Raw genomic sequence first — 22,689 nt, forward strand, 5'->3', positions numbered from 1 at the left:
CAACCTCCCCCAGGAGTCTCACTGAAGCGATTCTCAGAGATGATGAGGCTCCTGCAGAGCCCCACCTACAGCTCTAGTGGTTAAGAGCATGGATTTGGAGCTCAGGCTGTTACATCCTAACTCTGGTATTGAGGTTGCTACTTACCTATCCAAGCTCCAATTTCTCCTATGCAAAATTAAGGTACTAATAGTGCCCACCTCTTAGGATCATGACACTGAGAGGATCAGATGAGGTACTTGTTTTTCATCATCATTCATAATAATAGTAATAATAATAATAATGATATTCCTCTTTAGGGTAAAGACTTATCCCGACTATTATTAATTCACAGTGAGGAATTACAGGGTGACTTCAGCCCGAAAAGAGAACATCCTTTTGCTTGTCTTATGCAGAAGAATGACCTTCCTGTCACCCAGTGGGCTCCTATCAAAGTACTGGCTTTTTATTCTAAGGGCTGCTGTTTGGAGAAAGCCTGGAAAAACCCCATGGTTAGAAGAAAAGCCATGTGGCAGCCACAGACCAGTGCACTGCACATTTTAACTATTTACACGGGTTTCCAGGCCTGTAAAAAGGCAGCCAACAAGTTAAAACTCTGGATTAAGTGAAAACTAGGACAGAACTAATGAGACTCTCAGTGCATGTTCACAGACAAAAATTTCAAATCAAGAGGCTGACGGTGTAGCACAGGCTAAGCGCAGAGCAGTGGATTTGGAGTTAGAAGCAAATGTGTCGAATGCAATGCAAGCTCAACTGCTAACTGAACAATAGGCTCAGTCCCTTCCCTGAGTGGTGCTCTGACTTTATTCATAGGATAGATACAACATTGGCCTCTACAGGGATTTGAGAGGTGGAAGCAGAGAAGGAGACAATTTATGCAGAAGCATTTTGGGCTCTTGGGAGAAAAGGCGTCATTAAAATCCAAGGTATGATCACCATTACCGATGTGACTGTCGTCGTTCTTTGGTAGACTTACCCAAGTGGCCTTGGGACAGGATCTGGTGGTGCTGGGGGACTTTAACTACCCAGTTATCTGCTGGAAAAGCAATATAGCAGGCCACAGATCATCAAACAGGTTCTTGGAAGGGATTTGGGGGAAATCTTTTAGTACAAAAGATACAGGAAGTAATCAGCGTGGCTGCCCTTCACTCCATCCTTACAAAACAATGAGGAATTAGTCACAGATTTTAAAGTAGAGAGTCCGTGGTTAAGGAAAGCACAGACCAAGAGGAAAATAATAAGGAGACTGGGCATTCAACTCAACAGTTTCAATTATACAAATATTCAACAAGCATCTACTCTATGCAAAGCACCATGCTAGGCATTGCAGGGGCCGGGGGGAGGCTAAGAAATAGAATTTCAAGGCAATTAGGGGTACGTGTATAGGTTTTCTAAAAAGCATTGAAAGAAACTAATCCTGTTGATGAGAAAAGAAAGAGTGGCAAGTCTCCTGTCTCTATTTTTGACTTCACACTTGAAGAGAAGTATTTTATTTTTTTTATTTTTTATTTTTTATTTTTTTCGGTACTGGGGATCAAACTCAGGACCTTGCGCTTGCAAGGCAGGCACGGTACCACTGAGCTAAATCCCTGGTCCAAACAGAAGTATTTTAAATATGAAATATGCAAATGAAAATGTAAAGAAAATGATTACAAGGTTAAGAGAAAGCACAGTGTGAGCATCTGAGAAAAGGTTAAAGGTTAGTTTTACAACTTTACCACCTTGTTTAAAATTAGAGCATTGTTAATTTGTATTATCCTCTTACTAAAAACAGAACTATGAAAGGAAGGAGATTAATAGGAACACCGTAATGCTATGGGTATTTACACACGACATGCACAAACATCGGTCTTTGGAGTCCCCGGCAAGGCTCTTCCCACACAGATAATACTGGCTTACAAGGAGACATGGCCCACCTGAGCAGCATCTGCGGCAGCCTGAGCGTTCAAAGGCACGCTCCAGGAAGGCAGGACAGCCCACCCACTACTTCTTTTCCAGGGCTGGGGACAGAACCTAGGGTCCTGAGCATGCTAGGCAAACGCTCTACAAGCCAGACTTTTCATAATGCAATTTCACAGGAAAGACAATTAGGGAAGCATCCACCTTTCTACCCGGAAAAACGCAGGCACCAAATCCCTCCTCATAATGCCTTTTAGGATTTAAAATCCTCATACAGGAGACCAACTCTCCTCAAGTGAGATTTCGAGACAAGCCTCTTCCCACTTTTTCTAGAACTTAATTCCCACATAGGAGCAAACAGCACTGTGGGCGTGGTCTTTCTCCAAACTGAGCTGGCATTCTGGTGTTTACACTCAGCTGCTCGAGCTCCAGTCTGCAGATACCTGGCCCTAGCCAGAGGCACCCCCAATGCTCCGGGTACCTGAGGGGCTGAGTGCAGGCAGTGGCCTGGAGGAGGCTGGGAGGCTCAGGGGTGCTCTCTCCCTCTCTGCTTTACCCCGAGTTCCATGGCTTGCTTGCTTCCTCCCCCTGCTTCTTCTAGTGACAATGCCACTGACCAAGGGACCGAGAAGGACAAGCAGGCAACACATTTCTCTACTTACTGAGGGGGAGGACAATGATGGGGATGTTCTTGGGCCGCTTGCTTTCCTTATCGATGAACTCCCCAGTGACAGTTTTCTCTCGCTCAGTCACACGACAGTTGTATTTCCCACTATCTTCCTGGCGGAGGTGGTAGATTTTCAGCACAAAGACACTGTCGCTCTCTTTGGACACTTTAAGCTGTCCCTTGGCTTCCCGGTGGGCAAATTCGCTGTTGAGAACTGGCACAGCGTTGGGCCCCATGCTGCCAATGAGGGAGCTGTTGAAGGCCCAGGAGACAGCGAAGTAACGGTCGGGAATGTTCTGAGCCTCCAAGATGCATTTGAACTCCACTGACTCACCCACCGTGTGCAGCCGCTTGTCTGTTTCCAGCCGAACGGCGAACTCTTTGTCTGAGAAAACAAACAAAATGGATGTACTCTGGGCAAAAGTGGGCTGCGGCTAACCAAAGTGCACCAGCAAGTTCCTACCACCCTTGCCTTTCTTTATGATGCTAGCCACAGGGGGTACCCCAGCACTTATCCTGAGAGAAACCCCAACTCTGATCCAGGTTATATGAAGCCCAGAGAAATCCCTGAACATCACCATATCCTTGCTAGACTCAGTTGGTCTAAGGAGCATGCTACCCTAGTTAAGACCAACGAGGCTCTGTTCAAAGCTTATGTTGTCCTTGATGAGTCCCCCAGAACCCAAGAGGAATGCCTACTAGCTTTTCAATGGCAGATTCACCTTGATATATACACCCAGAACTCCATGGAGGCAACACAATTACAAATGCTTGCAGGGAGTATTATAGAACTTACACCCATAGAGCTCTAGGAGATATAGTGACAGTGACCTAGGTGCTGACCCCAATCTTAATAAATACCCAAAGACAAAAATATTGAAATTCTCTCTCTCCCCTCATGTCAACACCAGAAGTAAGACATGATTAAGACAAACTCTGACAGCATTGCTTGAGAAAACAAAAAGCAATCTTTTCACTGGTCTAGCACCTGCCAGTGGGTGGGTGGAGTGGGAAGGCACCCACTTAACCAACAGGCGATCTCTGAAATGATCAAGGAGGCCCGGGGGGTTAGCTCAGTGGCACCGGGCCTGCCTCGCAAGCACAAGGTCCTGAGTTCGATCCCCGGTACTAGAAAAGAAAAAAAAAATCGGGTGAAATGATGAAGGGACCAGAGCACTCTTCAAAGAGCTGGATGTCTAACCTGGCACAAGGGGGAGACCTAGGAAGGACTCATCCCCATGAGCAGTGTCACCAGCAGTGTCACAGCCTTCCAGGTAATGGTGCGCGGTGACTGTCAACTTCGGAGACAGCTACCCGATCGCAGAGGCACCCCAAAGCAGAAGTGAGAGGAAAGAGAAGGAAGTTGAGGATTAAAGGAAACCTTTGTCCAAAGAAACAGAACCAGCAGCAGGTGGCAGCTGTGACCACTGCCCAAATCCCTCCTTGCAGTTCTAGCTGTTCCTCCAGAGAAGACACTGAGAAGAAATCACATCACAGCAATGTGTCGATTCTCTAGAAATTCATTAGCCTCAATCACAACTTCCCTCCCATTTGGTATTTGTAGGATTTTCCACAGGCTTCAGGACCCTTGACTCATTCGTTCCAGGTCCCACGTCCTCTTCAAGCAGGTAAAAGTCTGTTTCCCTGAAGAAGCACAGGAATTGTGAGTGAGCTGCTTCACTCTTCCCTCCCCGCCCCAGCTCGACCTCACACTCAGCTGCTCTCCATCACCGGCCCTCTCTGGGGCCAGTGTCTTGCCCCTAACACTCCTCCTCCCCTTTTCTGTATTGGCAAGCTTCTTGCCATGTGCTGCCACCACTGCTTCTCCTCCCCAAGAGGCCAGTCCTGAGAGATGTGGCTGAAAAAAGCAGGTTTTCCTCTGTCTCGGCCCCCTAGATGAACACACCCATATGGAACTGAGCCCACATTATCTGCTCTCTGTTATTAGCCCTTGGGTCAACCAAAGTATAGTAATTCATAACCCAACATCAAGGGTAAAAAGTACTCCTTCCACGTAAATGCCAGTGTGCACATGCCAGCATGGCCCGGACCTCCAATCTTTCCATTTGCCCTGAGTAGGCGGGCACAAGTGTGGCTTTCCTTTTTTTGGCAACCAAAAATGCTTCTTATCCCATGAGAATCCACGAGTGGCTCTGAAAGCCTCCACATCCCCAGGCTAAAGATATATGTTACTTCCATTCCTGCAGAGCACTTTGCTCTTGTCTACAGCCAGCCAATCCACTGGAAATGGATTTATGCCTCACTCCTTAGCTCACTGAAACTTGGCCTCCGGCCCTTCTCCCACAAATCACTGACCTAGCAAATGGCACCGATGTTTCACTCTAGCCCTCCCACACTGTCATAAGCGATGGTTCTTCTCAAGGGCTTCAGTCTCTGCTCCCTGGTCCTCCCTTGGGTTCCACGACACCCTCCTCCCTGCTTGGGCATTTTGCTCCTCTCTCGTACTGGGTCCTGCCCCTGTGGCCACCACTTTGTGCTGCTGCTCTCCTGAGCCCAGGAGGCTTTCCCTGGGCCCTCCTCACTTGGAGGTTTGGTCTCTACTCAAGATCCAGACAGCCACATGTTAATGACACATTGAGTATTTCATGTTCTTTGTTTATTTGTTTTTCTTTTGTGGTTCTGTGGATCAAAGGTTCTGAGCATCTGCAAGAATGGATTCCTTGACTGAAATTTACACAACAAGACAGCCAGCGCTGCCACTAATAGGGAGGCAGAGACTTTCAGACAAGACTTCACGAGTCCTTCCCCTCTCTCCTATAGTTGAAGGAACCCCGGTGCCCCAGGCCCAGCCCCAGCTCCCAGCTCCCAGCCAACACTCTGTGTAAGGGCTCAGGTACCTCCGAGGGCTGCTAAGGTTTGAAGAACAGCTGCAAACCTCCTGGCCCACAGAGTGAAGTCCAAGCTCCACCTCTCAGCATTTGGGCTTTGGCGACCTTCCCTTCCTTTACCCACAGCTCAAATCCAGAACTCAGCATCCAGTCATGCTTGACTTTTCTCTGATTGCCAAACAATCAAATAATGTTATTGAGACCACTCAAGTCACCAGACTTTCCAGAGTTCTTGGACTTGCCTTAACAGCTATCCTACCCAAGGGAAACTTAGAAGAGCAAGAACCTTCATCTTTACTGTGTTCCCACAGCACTCTGTACAGAGGCCACTACAGCACCTGGCACTTCCTACTTGGCCTCTGGCTTTCTGGTCCATAAGCACCTGAAGTGCAGGGAGCAAGGTTACCCGTCTCCGCCTCCCCCAGTGGCCCATACCACACCTTCAGTGCGGTAGAGACTGATGGCTGTTTACTGAAATGAACTACAAGGAGAATAAAGTTGGAGATCCAACCACTGAGCTTGAACATGAACACAGAGTAAAGTCATCACCCTTTTCCTTCCATTAAATTTTCCCTTTGCCGGCTTAGTCTGGATACATTTGTAGGGCAAATTCAGAGTCCTAATTCTAAATTGGTAAGATTAAAATAAAGAAGATTAACTGATGCAACCTAACTTAAAAGCATTAAGACTCAAAATTTGGTCCAGACTTGAAGCTGACCTTCAAACCATCCAGCAAGGAAAAAATGATAAACAGGAAATAAAGCTCCTTCAGTAAGTCTAATACCAGAAGATCCAGAAGCTGCTAAAAGCCCTGGGTCCTACAGAGCAGATCAAGTGTTCCTATCCAAGAACCCAATCATCTGGTGAAATCCCGATGTCCATTAGCTTTCCTGAGAATCCCTTCTGCCTTATTGCCTCTAGAGCTGTGCAGAAGACAGCAGAAGAAATCACCTGGGAAGTGCAGTAGAAATCCAGGTCCCATCCCAGAAGTCTCTAATTCAGGACTTCTGAGATGAGGCCCAGGAAGTATACTATTAGGTGAGTCAGAAGCATAGTCTTGAATGTCAGACAACCGTGCAAAGACTCACAAAACTGACTAGCAAATGAGACAAAGAGATCAAGTGCCATGTCCTGACGTGAGGACCCCATCAGAACTCACAATCCCCCACTCCCTTACCAGGACTGCCATAGCCCTCACCAGAGGGAAGCACCAATACAAGGAAGGGGTCATGGTCCTCTAGGTATACTTTAATGAGAGCACAATGACCACCCTCCAGAGCCAGAGACTGGTGATCCAGAGGAGAACCTACCCCCCATCGTAGCCAAGGCAGCTGTCAGTGCTGACTTGAAGCTCGAGGAGTGAGCTTGGAGTCTGGGGTCATGGGAGACAGCAAGGGAAGCAGGGAGGACTACAGCTCTCCAAGCCACCAGCCCTAAACACATCACTCAGACTCCTCAGGGATTCTAGCCAGGTCTTCCCCAAGAAAACATCAATGGTAGGACCTGGTACTCCCTGGGCAGGCTTATCAACAGAGTGACTCTGGCTGAGGCCCTGCCACAAAGTCCTCTGCACTCTACAACCTCACCTATGAAATGGGAATGCCACTCAAGGACCTCCTAAGAGACTGTGACAATGTGTGATAAAGCATTTTGGGGATTATACCTCTATAGAAATATTGATATAAAATAATAATAATGTAAGCCAACATTTCTAGAGTTCATAATTTTACTGCTGTGATGGCAGGTTCATAGTCTCCAATGTCTTCTACAAATGAAACTAGGTTGGTACCTGAAGAAGGCAATGTCACCAAACAGGGACGCGACTACGGCTAACAGGATGGAAACCCAGAGTCATGAGATACAAATGGTTGCTGTGAAATCTCTCAACTTTTCAATACATTTCTTTATGGAAAATACTTTGTAGGTAAAGAAAACAAGACAATAAGCAGGATTCAGTCTGTGTGGCACCTATCTGATTCCCTGGAAGGCCAGGTCTTAGGAGACCCAAGTCCAGCACATACTTTAGTGTCTTCTGGCTAATGGCCAGGACCATCTCTAATGTCCCCTGGAAACCTTCAGTACTACTATAGGTCATCAAAGGCAGTATCTGCAAACCCTCTCAGTGTCTGACAACCCTCCCATCCGGTGCAGTACAGGGGGAATGAGGACAGGGACACTGACCAGTGGGCTGGATGTTGACCACAGCACCCTCGGAGCGCTTTCGGGTCATGGCATACCACGACCCATCTGGATCCTGGATCCACTCTGCGGCTTCACAGTAGAACTCGCCCTGGTCAGAAGGCTGCAGGTGGAAGATGGTGAGGCGGAAGGTGGTCCTCCCCAGCTTGTCCAGCCTCACTTCCCCCAGGCTCTGCCTCTGGCCATATTCACTGCTGGACTGCAACACGAAGTCCCGGCTCAGGGAAATGACCTCCACAGGCTTCTCCCCGCCTTTCTGCCGGAGCCAGGCCACAGACAGGTGGCTGTGCTGGAATGTTTCCGTGACCACCTCGCAACTGAGCTCCAGCGGGTCCTGCTCCACTTTGTGCAGAGTCTGGGGCACCGCAGTGGTCTGCAGGGAATCCGGGATCACTGCAACACAAAAGGTCCCGAGAGCACATGGTCACAAAGCCACAAATCTGAGACTCACGGGAGGCAAGTCTCCCATACCATGCAGGCACCCCGACAGGGACAGCCTCTGACAGGCAGTTCGGGTGACAGGCAACCCCAAAAGGCACGTAAACAGCAAGATTTTGTTTTAATGTATAAGGCACTTTTAATGTATTTTTTGGCACTTACATTTACCTGTTTGACATTTTAATAATGCTCAGATCAAACATTTTGAAAGTTTAACATGATATAGACTCCCTGAAAATACTGTGTCAGAATCATTTTCTTTTAGGCCTAAGATTTGTTGTTGATTTGGGTATTGCTCTGAAATCCTTGCCCTTTCCTTCTGGCTGATCTTCAAAGAGAAACAGCTCCTGGAACTTCTAGCTTCATGTTTCACCAGAGTTCCTCATTATTCCTCTTCTCTCCCACCCATCCTCCTCCCTGTTTCTAACTCGCCTCAGCAATGCACTGACCTTGGAAGGCTCTTTTTCTCTTTTACCTTAAAACATTTTTGGTAGAGCAAATCCTCACCATCCCCTATTTTCCTAAGTTATATTTTGTTTAATTCATCAAAGTGGCCCACCCTGGAAGAAGCCATGGTATGGGACGACTCAGGCAGGCGGAGAAAGTGCCCTGTAGCTCCCTGGTTGGAATCTCACCCTGATTCTTACATCTTCCTGGAGACTAAACACTACCACCCATCTGTCTGATGAGGGGACCCTGGTCACAACTAGTGTGTTTTCACCCAGGATTAGCTCTTACAGTCCTCCTGGCTAGGATACAGACTTATCAGAGAAAGGAAAAATAAACAAGGGTAAGTCTTTGTGTTAATAAAAGAAACACCAACACACCCTGCTTAATTGTGATGATAGATACTAGAAATTAAGACACAGGCAGAAAAAGAAAAAAGCCTTGATACCATTAACCCTTTCACATCAGCAAACATTGCGGCAGGGCTGCCCGCAGCGACAGCTTCCGGCTCCTCTTCCTGGAGCTTCCGCCATCACTTGGGGAGCATCAAGGGAGACCGTCAGTTCTCAGCTCCGTACCATGGGGCCCCGGTCCGAGCAAGGGCCTGTACCATGTGTTCTTCCCCACTCAGCAGCACTCACACCTCTCAGAGCTGCTCCAAAGGCCATCTTTTGTGAGAGGCGAAGGAGTCCACAGAACTTCACCCCAAAGAGACTGACCTGGCAAGCCGAGTATTTTAAATAAGACCCATGGGGAGCAGCAGATGCTGGGAGGACTTTGTCTGATATCCTCCTATCTACCTAAAGACCAGGCCTGCCAAAGAGGAAAGTAATTACCTTTGTTCCTTTTCCTGAGTTTTCATTAACTAATAAGCTCATGTCTACAGGGAGGAAGCTTAAAGGATGTAACCACACCTGGACAGATTCTGTCACAAATTGTACATCTCCTAGGCCAATTCAATGTGCTACTGTCTGGGGACTGCTTGTTCATTCAGCCTCAAAACCATCTCACTCCTTGTCTCCCTCTGCCCTTTGGAGAAGGGCCTAGAAGCATCTGGACCCCACTGGGCTATCTGGGGAGCCACTGTCCTGCAGTTCTCCCCCATGCACATTTACACATCTGCGCAACTATTCTCCAGTTAATCTGTCCTTGGTTCATTCCAGCCTTTGGGGTGAGAAGGGCAGTTTTCCTGGACCCGTACAGGGGTTTGCCTCTCTTCCAGTTGATATTACATGCTTTATCTTCCATGTTATCACAAATGTCTTTGCCTTGTATTTTCATATCCCCTTTCACCAGCAAGAGGTTTAACAACCTCTGAATTTCTTAACATGTATGTTAGATTTTTTTTTTTTTTTACAGTTCAGCCTCAAGCTTCTATTACTGTCAGGTGAGAACAGAAAGTTTGTTCACTTATGCTGCCTGCTGACCTCTAAAACATCTGAGTCATCTTGTTGTCTTTTTTTTGGTCAAATGCACGGTACAAAATAGAGATACGTGGGCCGGGGATTTAGCTCAGTGGCACCTCACCTGCCTTGTAAGCGCAAGGACCTGAGTTCGATCCCCAGTACCAAAAAAACAAAAAAACTACTAACAAAATAGAGATACACTGCAAAAGAAGAGACAGGGGCCTGGCACTGGCCACATGGAAACGGCGCCTCCTTACCCACTAGGTTCATCTTGGCACTGTAACTCCCGAAGTACCGCTCATCGGTATTGGGCGTGTGGCACTCGTACTCCCCTGCGTCCCGGGCTTGGAGGTCTGTGATGTGCAGCCAGGCTGAGTTCCCCCGAATCCTCTCCACGTAGATCTTCCCACCACGGACGCGCTGGGTGTAGATGGCATATGGGAAGGAAGAGTCCACGGTGCTGACGATCTGCACCTCTCGCTCAGGGGCAGAGGGGAGATAAATGGACCACTGGAACTGCTGCTCAGAGGGCCCCTGGTAGCCACTCACGTTGCACCAGATGGTGATGTGGGAGCCCTCTGTGCGGTACAAGGGTCCTTCCTGCACGGTGACCTGCCGCTGAGCTGACACCACACCTGTGGGGAGACACACACAACACGCATGCTTACTTCCTGGACCAACATGCAACACGGGCAGCAATCTCCCGAGGGTCTGTTATTTGTGTGACATGATAATAATACAAACAGCTTACTGGCCCTTTCAGAGGCACTCTGTGATTTATAAGTATTAATTAAAACACTCTGGTAAAGCACTGTCCCTAATTAGCATATTTAGGAATTTGATGGTGCAAGAATGTGGTTTTGCTACTGATTCAACAGCTGACCCTTGTGAATTTCACTTATTCCCTCTGTTTGTCATTTATGCAGCAGTTTTATGTCCCTTCATTAATGCTGTTTATAAAGGTTTTAATAAAATGAGCCGGAAAAGTTGAATCCGTGGCACAGATTTAGATGAAAACAAAATGTTCCCTCCTTGAAAGAGGCCCCACTGGAGGGTCCTGGCGCCCTTATATGGGGGCTGCACTCTTCATTTTCAAACGTAGCCATTCCCTGACCCCAACAAGGGCCATTCCTTGTGCCTCTTCCTTCCATAAATGGAGGCAGAGTGGAGCTCTTGCAAGCTGCTTGCTGCCAGTTTAAGCTGAGCACACGCAAAACAAACAGAAATGTGAAGGGCTGGAGCAGATCCTGCTGCCCAGATTTTCACCAAGTGCCAGAGGGGGAAATGGACAATGCAGAGCAAAACTCCTAACAAGCTCTTGCCCTGGAGTCTTCAGTTCTCATTCGAAATGACTGCCCCGTCTCATCCTCTCTGGCTGAGATGGGGTCATCCAAGGTCACTTCTGCCTGCCTCCCCCTGCCCCCCGCCCCCGACCCCCGTGCGTCTTCACATGGTATCCCTTCCGGGGCAAAGACACTATATTTGGAATCCAAGTTCCCATTCTATCCCAGCTGCCCCAATGTGGGTATAGTCAGGGGTTCACGTCCTAGAAGCTGCTCCCCGTGTGATGGTGTGAAAGGCGGTGGGACAGTTAACAGGTGGGGCCGTTAAGAGGTGGGGCCGTTAAGAGGTGGGACCATTAAGAGGTGGGACCATTAAGAGGTGGGGCCTGATGTGAGACTCTGAGGTCACTGAGGCGCTGCCCACAAAAGGGATCAGTGCTGGCCTCAGGACTTCGCTTGGACAAGAGCGGGTTGTTACAAAAAGAGAAAGACCAGGCCCTCTGCAGTCTCTGGCTTCCTGTCTCTGCATGTGCTCTCTCCCTCTGCATACTTCCTGCCATGATAGCAGCCACCTGCAGTGATGTGCCAGGGGCCCTCAGCAGACGTAGAACACATGGGACAATGGTCTTGGACTTTCAGTCTCTCAAACTGTGAGCTAAATAACCCTCTTTTAAAAATAAAGTACCTAGCCTCAGGTATGCTGTCATAGAACTAGAAAATGGATAAATACCCAGCGCAGCACTGCCTGTGCCTGAGCCACACGGAAGGTGGGAGGACGCCCACCCTTGCGGCCCCTTGGCAGCATCCAAGCACAGTGGTAAAGCAGAAAGATCACGTCAGTGCTCATCACAGGCGCGAATCAGAACTGGCCGTGCCATCTTGGGCAAGCTGCTTTTCCTCTCCAGATCTCGAGCACCTCCATAAAATGGCTTCTAAGGCTTTGGAGAGGATGAGCGTGTGCTCCAGGACCAGCTTTGCCACTTATTAGCTGGGACCTTGGATACCTAAGTTACTTACCATCTCTGAGCCTCAGATGCCTCGTGTGAACGATGGGAATAATAATCCACATCTCAGAGCTATGGCAAAGATTAGGTACGACGATATTTCTAAAGCCCCTAGCACAGCGCTGAGCACACAGTTTATCCTCAATAAAAAGCTGCTAGCTAATGGGCCGGAGATTTAGCTCAGTGGTTTTGCCACCTGCTGCACAAGCGCAAGGACCTGAGTTCTATCCCTGGTACCAAAAAAAAAAAAAAAAGCTGCTAGCTAAGACCCAAACTGCCCAGAACATTCTGTGGCTCTGGAGCCACAGACACCAGGCTTTGGCCGATGACCGCTCAAAGGCATTTCAGAGGCCTCTCGACAAGGAAGCCACCTTGGGCTATCCATCTCTGCCCAGAGCTGGAGCCCACTGCAATCAAAGCTTCCCTGTCACGCCCCAGGGCAGGGCAGCTGTCCAGTAAGCTCACAGCCTACTGGGAGGCAGCTCTCAGCCCAGCCCAGGGTGGCTGTCCCCCATAGTACACAGATCTAATCTGCAGGAGGACAGACTTGACACCACAGGCTATGCAAAAAAGCCCTGAGGCTTACTGTTATTCACACAGAACCTTTTCTCCCTAAATAGAACACAGAACCCCACCTTTGCTTTGGCAGAAGCAGAAAAAATGAAAAAAAATGCAGGGGGAGGGGACACGTAAACAGAACAAAGTTGTATCTGAATCTGATACATTCTGGTTGATGACATTCACTACTATATTTAAAACCATAGAGAGAAGAGAACTCATTAGTAGTTTTCAGTATGTTACAATTTGGCATGTAGCATTAGTTATATGTATGCTTTTTAAGACAATTAAAAAACATATAAATACACACAAATATATTGTGACAATTGAATCAAATGTTTGCAGTACTCCTGAAACGAAGAGCACTTTGCAAACAATTTAGCTACAATCATACCACTTAGGTCTCCTTTGCATTTCAGAGTCCTGTGTCAAAGCAGTGACAACCACACTCCACCCGCCATGAAGAAGGCTGGAGGCAGGCTGGTCCACCCAGCATCTTCCTTTAAGAGTTACTCTGCACCCATACTGGAATCACAGAGGCACTCGGAGAGCTTCAAAAATAACAGTGCCTGGACTGCCCCCCACCACACACACACACACACACAATGTAATCTATGGGAGGTACAGCCTGGGCATTAGGATTTTTATCAGCTCCTTGGGTGAGTCTAACCAGGTGTGCCAGGGTCAAGACCTGCTGCTTTAAGATTTGTCTACCTAATAGTGTCAGCAGGTGACCAAATGCAAGAACACACCCTAACTTAAGGCTCTGATCAGCTTTAAGCTTCTCCCTTCCAGAGATTCTACACCAATTAGGCTCAGTAAGTTTCAGTCCCCTCTTGCCTTTCCTGGTCCATAGAAGGGAGCTGAGACGCAGCAGATAGAGCCCATTGTGATAAAATAATGTGTCTAACCACAGTGCACTCTGTTGGCAGACCTGACAAAAGCACTTGTGGGTGGATCATATGCATCCCACTCCCCTGCAAGGTAAATAGTGTTAAGTGGCCTGAAGGAGCCAGGGCAGCTGGGTCAAGACAACTTGTTCAGTCAGAAGCAGCCCTGACAAATAAACAAATACAGAATCGTACTTTAACCACAGATACTCAGCTGTACCTATTTATTAAGTATTTCCTTATTTGCCTCCCATCCTACAGCCTTTGATCTCTGAAAATAGTGCTATTCTTAAGAAGTAGATCTTAACATAAAAGTAAAAATTAACTCTTCTTTCTGGAGAGTTGAATTTCCTTTACACACTCCACCCTAACCATGTCCCTCTCCTGGTACCACCCTGCTCTACTGACTTCTGTTGCCCTCAGACTGACCAGGTGCTGGCCCTGCCCAAGGCTTCCCCTGGCCTCTTCCATCTTTCCTCTTAGTGTACAACCGAAGAAGGCTCTTCCTGGGCAAGGATCACTTTTTCAAAAAATAACTAACTGTAGACATTCTGCCCTGTTTAGATTACTTTGCAATAAGCAAATAACTACTATAATGTAAAAGGAGAGATCAAAGTGTTATATACAATTATGTAAAAGGAATAAAAATTAAAAACTAGGTGATAGGATAGTAAATTATTATTTTCTTCTTTATATTTTACTTCTTTCCCCAATTCTCTGCAATGAATATGGTCTAGTTTTATAGCTAGAAAAAAAAATTAACCAAAAATAAAAATGATGGGTGATTGCTGTGTAACATTTCTTCTGCACTCACTACTGTACTATAATAACTATATATATTTTGTCCCTGGTTCCTAGCCCTGAGCTCTTAAATCTCTTGGAATTTCCTGAATGACAGGAGCCTTTTCCTATATATAATGAGCTTGGGCCATACCAGAGAAGTATGCCAATGTGATGATTCCATGATTACATATGATTACATGGTTTCAAGAAAGGAGCTGGGCATACTCAGGAGCTGAAAATTTCAGTCCCACCCCAGACCTCCCGGGACAGGACCGGGTTGGGACACTTAATCACCAATGGCCAATGATTTAATCAATTATGCCTGTGAAATGACTCCATGCAGATACCCTGACCACGGGTCTGGAGTCTTACAGGGTTAGTGAACATACGGAGGTGCATGCATCACCCTCACCCACACCTCCCTGTGCACTGAGCAGGGCTAAGCTGTGTGTGTGGCCAATAGGAAATGCAGAAACAGTGGTGTGGGACCTCAATGGTAGGTCACAGGAAGACACTGGGGTTTCTCCTTGCTCTTTTGGATCACAAACTCTGAGGAATGCCAAATGCCACATGCCGCATGCCAGAGTGGGGATGCCAAAGCAGCCTAACAGGGAGGTTCATTCACAGCCTCTTACTAACAGCTAGCACTACACTGCCAGTACCTTGTATGTCACTGAGCCACCTTGGGAGTGAATCCTCCAGCACCAGTCAAGCCTTCAAATGACAGCAGTACCAGATGACATCTGGGCTGCCATCTCCTGGAAGACTCTGTACCCAGATGAGGTGCTGCTGAATGCCTCAGCCACAGCGACCACGTGAGATAATAAATGTTCACTGTTATTATAACTAACAAAGACACCTTCGGGTCCTAAGACTGAATATAAAATAGTGTCACATGCATGTGTGTGTTCTCCAGGAAAGGGGGCTGTAAATTTCAAAATATCCTCAACGGAATTCAAACCCAAAAGAAGATTAAAAATCAAGAACAGTAGACAGGTCTATGTCTCTTCAGGTTGAGTCTGACAGTTCCTGGCCACACAAACACACGACATCATTTAACCAGTTTCCAAGATGGTGCTTGTCTAAGGATGCTCCCAATGCTTTGTGCTTGGGTGCCACATGAGCCTGGCGAGGGGTATTACGATTCAGCAGTTAGTGAGTCCAGTTATTGGGGCATGCATTGCCTCAGACACCTTTCTCTAGGCCTGGGGTCCAATTTATAGATCCAAGATGCATGATTGAGCACATCCAAGTGTCAGAAGGATCCACTTACAGTTTTACATCTATTCTTCCAGTAGTGGCCTCTAAAATCACCAAAGCTTATTCAACATCCTGCTGTTCGAAATGCTACATGGGACTCAGGCACGTTAGTGTTCTTCTTCATCTATCATACAAGAATAACATAAAGTACCATGTATCAATCTCACAATGAACCTCAGAGATCAAATAACATGGTGAAAACCAATAAATGACTATTTTAGAATTTCAACCAATTTCTACCAAAGTGAGATATCAATTTAAAAATGGGGACAAAAAAATCTTTGTAAAGTACAAGAGTATTAAAAAGAACACTTACATTTAACCTTGGATTAAAAATTCAAAACTGGGATATGCAGTAAAATTGTGTTTTAAAAATCCTGTGCCCGGAAAATGACCAAACAAAAACACTAATGATTTTTGGTGAATCGAATAATGGTGAGAATATAGTGGATTTCCCTTTCTTCCTCACTTATTACAGGAGCAACAATATGTCCTGTTCTCTGTTTTCCCATTTTCCTCAACTTTCCCACTCTTTAAATAAGCAAGTATATGGTATTTTTAAAAGGAGGATACACAACTACAATGATTAGCATCACGGTGTGCCACGCACTGTCCTTATTACTTAGCTTACGTCTCACTGAATCCTCATAGCATTTAAATGAGGTCGATTTCATTATAGCCACATTTACCAGAGGAGGAAATGGGCTTCAAGGTTAAGTAACTTTCTCCACGACACAGAACATGAGTAATGGCCTTCTCAGTCCATCCACAGCTCATACTGAATGTGCTCCACAAGCATCAGTAATAAGTGATAAAGCACGGGTTGGATTCTATGATCATGAAGGACAAACGCAATGAGGAATGTACGTGGCCCCAAGTTAGGAGAATTGCTACAGCATGCTGGAGCTGTAGATACCAGGCCAACTCAGTGTCATGTAACATGTAAAGGCTCCAGAGAAAGAGTCATCAGGAAGGCACCACCAACCACACGTTACCAGTGACAAGATCCAAGGGTTCCATTTGCTAGCCTTTGTTTGGCCCCCTTTCCAGATCAGAGGACAAGCAGACACAAAGCTCTGGGGTCCTACTGGGCATCTGGCACTGTTCCACAATCTGTAAGTGCTGACTGACTTTAATCTTGTAGCAACCCTACAAGCTGTCTGGTCTTGGTGACTTCACAGATGCAGAACCTGAGCAAAGAGCTGAGGAGCAAATGGAGCTGAGCTAAATCCATTTACACTATGAAAAGCAATCAACAAAGATGTCCAAGGCTTGATCAATCTCACTGCCATCCAGCAACAGTCTAACCAAGGTCCAGATATAGCACAGGGAAAGCCACACAGCCTTGCATCTGGATCCTTCCCTTCATCAAAAATGTCCCTTGAGCTGAGGTGGTGGCATGTTCCTGATGGAGGCTGAGACAAGAAGATCCATTGAGTCAAGGAATTCAAGACCACTTGAGCAAATAGTCAGACGTATCTCGAAACAAAAGTCCCTTCAAACTGGTATCACCTCCCACAGGGTAAATGCAGTGGCACAACCCAGTAGCAAATCGAAAGAATGGAGCTAATTCCAACATCTTCTACCTTAGTGAGAGCTCCCACTGTATGAGCATCTGGGCTGCCATCTCCTGGGAGACTCTATACCCAGATGAGGTGCTGCTGAATGCCTCAGCCTCAGAGACCACATGAGATAATAAATGTTCACTGTTGTAGCCATGAGAGTTTCAGCTGGTTACCTAACCTCTCTCTGCCTCAGTTTCCTCATCTGTTAAAATGGTATAATCTTCACAGCATTCTTGAAGGAGTGACTGCCCTTGCTACATTTAAATGCTACAATTAAAACAATTCCTGGCAAATAAAAAGTGTTCATTATGTTAAGCCACCAACTACGGTAGCAGCAGTAGCGGTAAGAGATATTAGCTGTAGCCATAGAACTAATTTCTCCCATATGTCATGCCAGGATGTAGTTTCCAAACACGGCAGTAATAGTATCTCCTGTTCACAATCTCTTTTGCAATGTGACCATGCCATATCAAGAGCAGAAAGTTTTCGTATCCTTTAAGATGATCATGTGGTTTTGGTCCTTGCTTATGTAATATATTGCATTAATTGACTTGTGTATGTTGAACCATCCTTGCATCCTTGGGATGGCTATCATCAAAAAATAAACAAGTGCTGGTGAGGCTGTGGAAAAAGGAACCCTTCTACACCCTTGGTAGGAATGTAAACTAGTACAACCACTATGGAAATCAGTACGGAGATTCCTCAAAAACTAAAAATAGAAATTCCACTCAACATAGCTATTTTTCTTCTAGGTATCTTCCCAAAGAGTTAAAGACATCATATCACAGTGGCACATGCATACCATGTTTATAACAGCACAATTCAAAAGAGCTACATCTTAGAAGCAGCCCACGTATCCACAACAGATGAATGGATAAAGAAAATGTGATATTTATACATAATGGAGTACTACTCTGCCATAAGAAAGGATAAAATTGATTTTTTTTTAGGAAAATGGATGCACCTTGAGATCATAATGTTATGTGAAATAAATCACACATACGAGCTTAAGTACTGCATAACTTCTCTTATATGAAAAACTCAAAGTATAAATAATTTTTTTAAAAAACAAAATAAAAGAGATAGTAGGAAACAGGGAGATAGATCTTTTGTAAATGGGAAGGGGATCTAGAAATGGGGAGGTGGTGGAGAGGGGAAGGGGAATAAAAAGAATTGAGATATGTTAAGTGCATGTGCCTAGTCCCTAAGATGAATGCAAACATTATGTCCTATAACTATGTACTAATTCAACAAAAAGAAGCAGAGTGTTTGGGGCTAGTGGTGTGGCTCAACAGAAGTGTGCTTACCTAGCACGTTAAAGGTTCAGTGTTTAAGCCCCAATACTGCAAAAAAAGGTAGAGTTTAATTCCTTTTCTTTGGACCTGGGCAGGCTCGTGACACTGTGTGACCTCCAAGGCTAGGCCCTGAAAATGCAGTGTCCATTCTGCTAGCTGGGGCCATGACCCACTATGTAAGAAGTTCAACGAGTGCCAGGCCAGGAAAGCAGCAGCCATGGTCCAGAGCACAACCACCACTGCCTGCCCATCCAGACAGGAAGCAGCCTTCACTCATCACAACAGGAAGTTGCCTCCACTGCAAGGCGCTTCTTAGCCATGGAATCTCCAGCCCAGGGACCAGCCTCGCCCATCAAAGCCCGCCCAAAATCCTCACTCAGAGATTCTGTGAACATAACGAAATGACGTTTCAAGCTACTGAGTCTGGGAGGGATCTGTTACACAGCAAAGGTACTGGCAGATAAGCTACACTTTCTGTTTTGATTTTTCTTTTTATCAGTATATGTTTGGAGTATATAATGATTACATTTATCCTGGGGGAGTTTGCACAGGTACCAAACACATCCTAAGTGCTTTTTCATCCCCTTCCTTCCCACCTTTCCCTACTCCAACTCTTGTCTCCCTTTCCATCTGCAAAAGCTCTATTTCCATTTTTTCTTCAATTCTCTTTTTTGTCCCTTTTTCCTCCCCCCTCCAGGTTTTGTTCCCCTTCCCATTTGAAAAAAGATCTCCCTGCTTCCTGTTATCTTTTATTTTGTTGTTTATTTATATTTTGGGTTTCTCACATAAGAGAAACCATGCAATATTTAAACTTGTGTGTCTGATTTATTTCACTTAACATAATGGTCTCCAGATGCATCCATTTGCCTACGAATGCCTCAAATATATCCTTCTTTGTGGCAAAGTAGTACTCCATTGTGTATAAATACCACATTTTCTTTATTCATTCATCTGATGATGGGCTTCTAGGTCGTTTCCAAGATTTAGCTATTGTGAATTGTGCTGTTATAAACATGAGTATCCATGAATCACTGCAATATGAGGATTTTAACTTTTTTGGGAAGATGCCTAAAAGCGGAATAGCTAGGTTGAGTGGAATTTCTACTTTTAGTTTTTTGATTAATCTCCATACTGATCTCCATAGTGGTTGTACTAGTTTACATTCCCACCAACAATGTAGAAGGTTTCCTTTTTCCCCCCCAGTCTCACCAGTATTTGTTATTATTTGATTTCCTGATGATGGCTATTCTTTCTGGAGTAAAACGGGATCTCAGTGTTGTTTTAATTTGCATTTCTCTAATGGCCAGCGATGTCAAACAATTTTTATGTATTTATTGGCCATCTTATACTATACTTCCAATCAACATTTTTTTCATAACCTATTATATGATGGATATCAGGACAAAAATTGTGAAGGAGAGAGGAATAAGGTATAGTTTTAATCTAAGCTGATAAATCCTCATAACTAATGATCAATTATATCATACAAGGGCAATGAGGTCCAAGTGCAAGGTTAAGCCCTCTCAGAAGGAGCCAAAGAGGCTTCCCAGAAATAATGAATGTAAATTGGGTCCCAAAGAATACAAGGGGAAGGGCAGGATGCGCCCCATGAAAACATCAAAGCATGTTCCGGGTTGAGCACAAACTCTGCCCGGGTCGGTCACGCAACCAGAGGGCACAGCGGTGCCAGGTGGAGGAGAGTTCTGAAAGGCTGCTCAGTAAAGTCAGATGCCTCCTCTGGGTCTGGGGGAGTTGAGAAGGAGGCTACCAGGAGTGGATATAAAGATTGGATTTGTGTTTCTGAATCATCACTCTGGTGGAGCCAAAGCAGAGGGCAAGACTGGAAAGCAGGGAGCCCAAATTTAATGGTCAAGGCAGAAAAGATGAGGACCTGGCCTAGTTTTAAGTCCAAGGGCAAAAATATCATTCATTCATCTTTTATATGAATCTCCAGTGGTACCTACAATAGACATGGTCTGAAGACGGTGATTAATAAATGCTAAATTATTGATGCCTCCTCTAAGGTGACTACCAATGATTCACTTCACCGCAACTGGCTTCGATCTCCCAGACATCTACACTGCTGAGTCACCAGAATGCCAGACTCTCCCAGATCAAGGCTGAGGCCCTGAGCCTGGGGCAGGTCCCTGTTGCTGAGCTGTTGCCTAATGGACTCATTACTAAACACTAAAGCTGCCTCCTCAAAGGGCTGCTAAACTGTGACCTCAGAAACATTCTAAACACTGTAATGTTGACTTAGAATTCACACGTCAGACATTTTTTTAAATTAGAATATCACCAGACTACCACTAGTACTAATCTTGTTTCCTCTTCATTTTCTCAGAGACGGCACTACGGGAACTTAGGGATATAATTCTCCAGACATTTTATTAGGTGCTGGGAGTCAAACCCAGGGCCGCAGGCATATGAAGCAAGTGCTATACCACTGAGCTACATTCCTAGCCTTGACATTTTTAAAAATTACTTTCACTTATATAATATAAAAACTATTGAAAATACACAGTATTATCAGCATTTTTAGAAAATACTATCATACTTTATCCTATCTTATACTCCTTGGTTCTCTTCTTCAGCCAAAGTTCTAATTCTTCTGCTGTATACAGTTGTATATTCCATCACAGGATTAACCCACGTCCATGGATATCTAGGCTATTCTTTTTTTACCATTTTTCTATAACCATCAAGTCCTTTGCCTTTCACGTGCCTTCTACCTCCTGTCCTTTCCTCACTTGAGTCTATGCAATTCCCCAGCTCCTCTCCCTGTCACCTCTGAAACCACGGGGAAGAGGAGCCTATAAAAGTCCTCTGTGGCCCGAGCTTACAGTGAGCTCCAGTGAAAGTCTGGCCCACCATGACTGAGAAGCAACAAGGCCTGATTCCCTCTCACACACCATTCCTAGAATATCCCCAGCTCTTTCATCTCATGACAAAGACTGACACCCCCTGCTCTTCCAACTCTGCCCTCCTCTCCCATCATTCGCTTCTTGCTATCACCCTCTACTCCTCTCCAGGCCCCTCCTCCTTCTCACACTCCTTTCCTACAGTTTCCCTCATCCCTTCCTCAGGACATCTTGGAAGAGCAAAGGACAGGGTGCCCTCAGCCTGGGGACAGACCCTTCTCTCAGCTCCTCCAGGATGCAAGTCAGCACCCACGGAAAATGCTTCTGGTTGAATCTGAGCACCAGCATCCTTCTGTCTTCTTCTCTTCTAGGGGATCAGATTACTCGCCTGTAAATGCTCTCCCTGTAATTACTCTAACCACTCTTTCTTTCCATCCGGTTTCACAGATAATGGAGATGTGTGAGCGCTGAAGAGGGGAGACCGTGCCCTGCCCCTCAGCTGGCCCAGCCCAGTGGCTTTGGGAACCACAAGCTCAGCAAGGGTTCCAGTAAAGGGCTCAGCACCAGCACAGGCCCTGCCCCTTGTCACAGACAATGGATGCTGCTGATGCTGCTTTGGCTTCCATTCCTGGGCCAAAGATGGACACCCTGCCCTCTCCAGCTTTTCAATCTGCTAGAAAGGCGGCTGCTGGATTTCAAACCAGTCTCTTTTCTAGCTCCCTCTGCTGCCCTCCTGCTTTCAGCCAAGAATAATTCCTGTTCGATTCCTGTCACACTCTGTCCTTCCTCCTGGAAGCTGGCAGGGGGCCAGATGCATGGCCACAGGAAGAGGCTGCGACAACTGAACGCCCGGAAAGCAAGCCAGAGGGGCTTCTTCAGGCAGTGTCAGGATGTCGCCCACCCGGGCAGCAGAGGGCAGTGAAGGGCTTTTTTGGTGGCTTCAGGTGCAAGACCTGACTATGAAGGGGTGGCCATGGCTCCAGGAGGCCCCCAAGAAGTCACTCAGCCAGCTGCACCCCCAGCACAGTGTCCCTTCGGTCTGTCTCCAAAACCAGGCACAAGGACACACGAAACTGGAAAATGAGGCTGTTGAGCCGCCAAGGATTGCATGGGCTCTGAGACAGGCCCTGAGCGCTCCTCCCAGCCCCCCAGAAGCGTCACTGGCCAGAGTCTTCTCACCAGCCTCCCTTTGGCCTCCTGTTGCCCCTTCGGTGACCCTCTCAGTAGCGGAACTCCAAGTGATGTCCCCACAGGATATCTTCTTGAATGTCAGCAGGGCCCCTTCAA

General features: G+C 46.3%; 1 protein-coding gene across 3 annotated transcripts in view; it reads right to left on the reverse strand.

Moving 5' to 3' along the window:
* Positions 1–22,689, reverse strand: part of Igsf3 (immunoglobulin superfamily member 3) — a 90,867-nt gene that overhangs the window by 30,269 nt on the left and 37,909 nt on the right. Inside the window, exons 3-6 of one of the 3 annotated variants that reach the window (XM_087213313.1) lie at positions 10,161–10,538; positions 7,595–8,005; positions 2,560–2,949; positions 975–1,031 (exon numbers count right to left, since the gene is read on the reverse strand). In XM_087213313.1, the coding sequence (XP_087069439.1) occupies positions 975–1,031; positions 2,560–2,949; positions 7,595–8,005; positions 10,161–10,538 (1,236 nt within the window). Of the gene's footprint in view, positions 1–974; positions 1,035–2,559; positions 2,950–7,594; positions 8,006–10,160; positions 10,539–22,689 lie in introns of all 3 variants that reach the window. The other 2 variants (XM_004853809.4, XM_004853811.4) reach the window with 2 other exon arrangements.

The sequence above is a fragment of the Heterocephalus glaber genome, unplaced genomic scaffold (genome assembly GCF_053883595.1).
Source record: "Heterocephalus glaber isolate CG9 unplaced genomic scaffold, H.glaber_assembly_v1.0 deba00001442, whole genome shotgun sequence".
NCBI classification, from domain to species: domain Eukaryota; kingdom Metazoa; phylum Chordata; class Mammalia; order Rodentia; family Bathyergidae; genus Heterocephalus; species Heterocephalus glaber.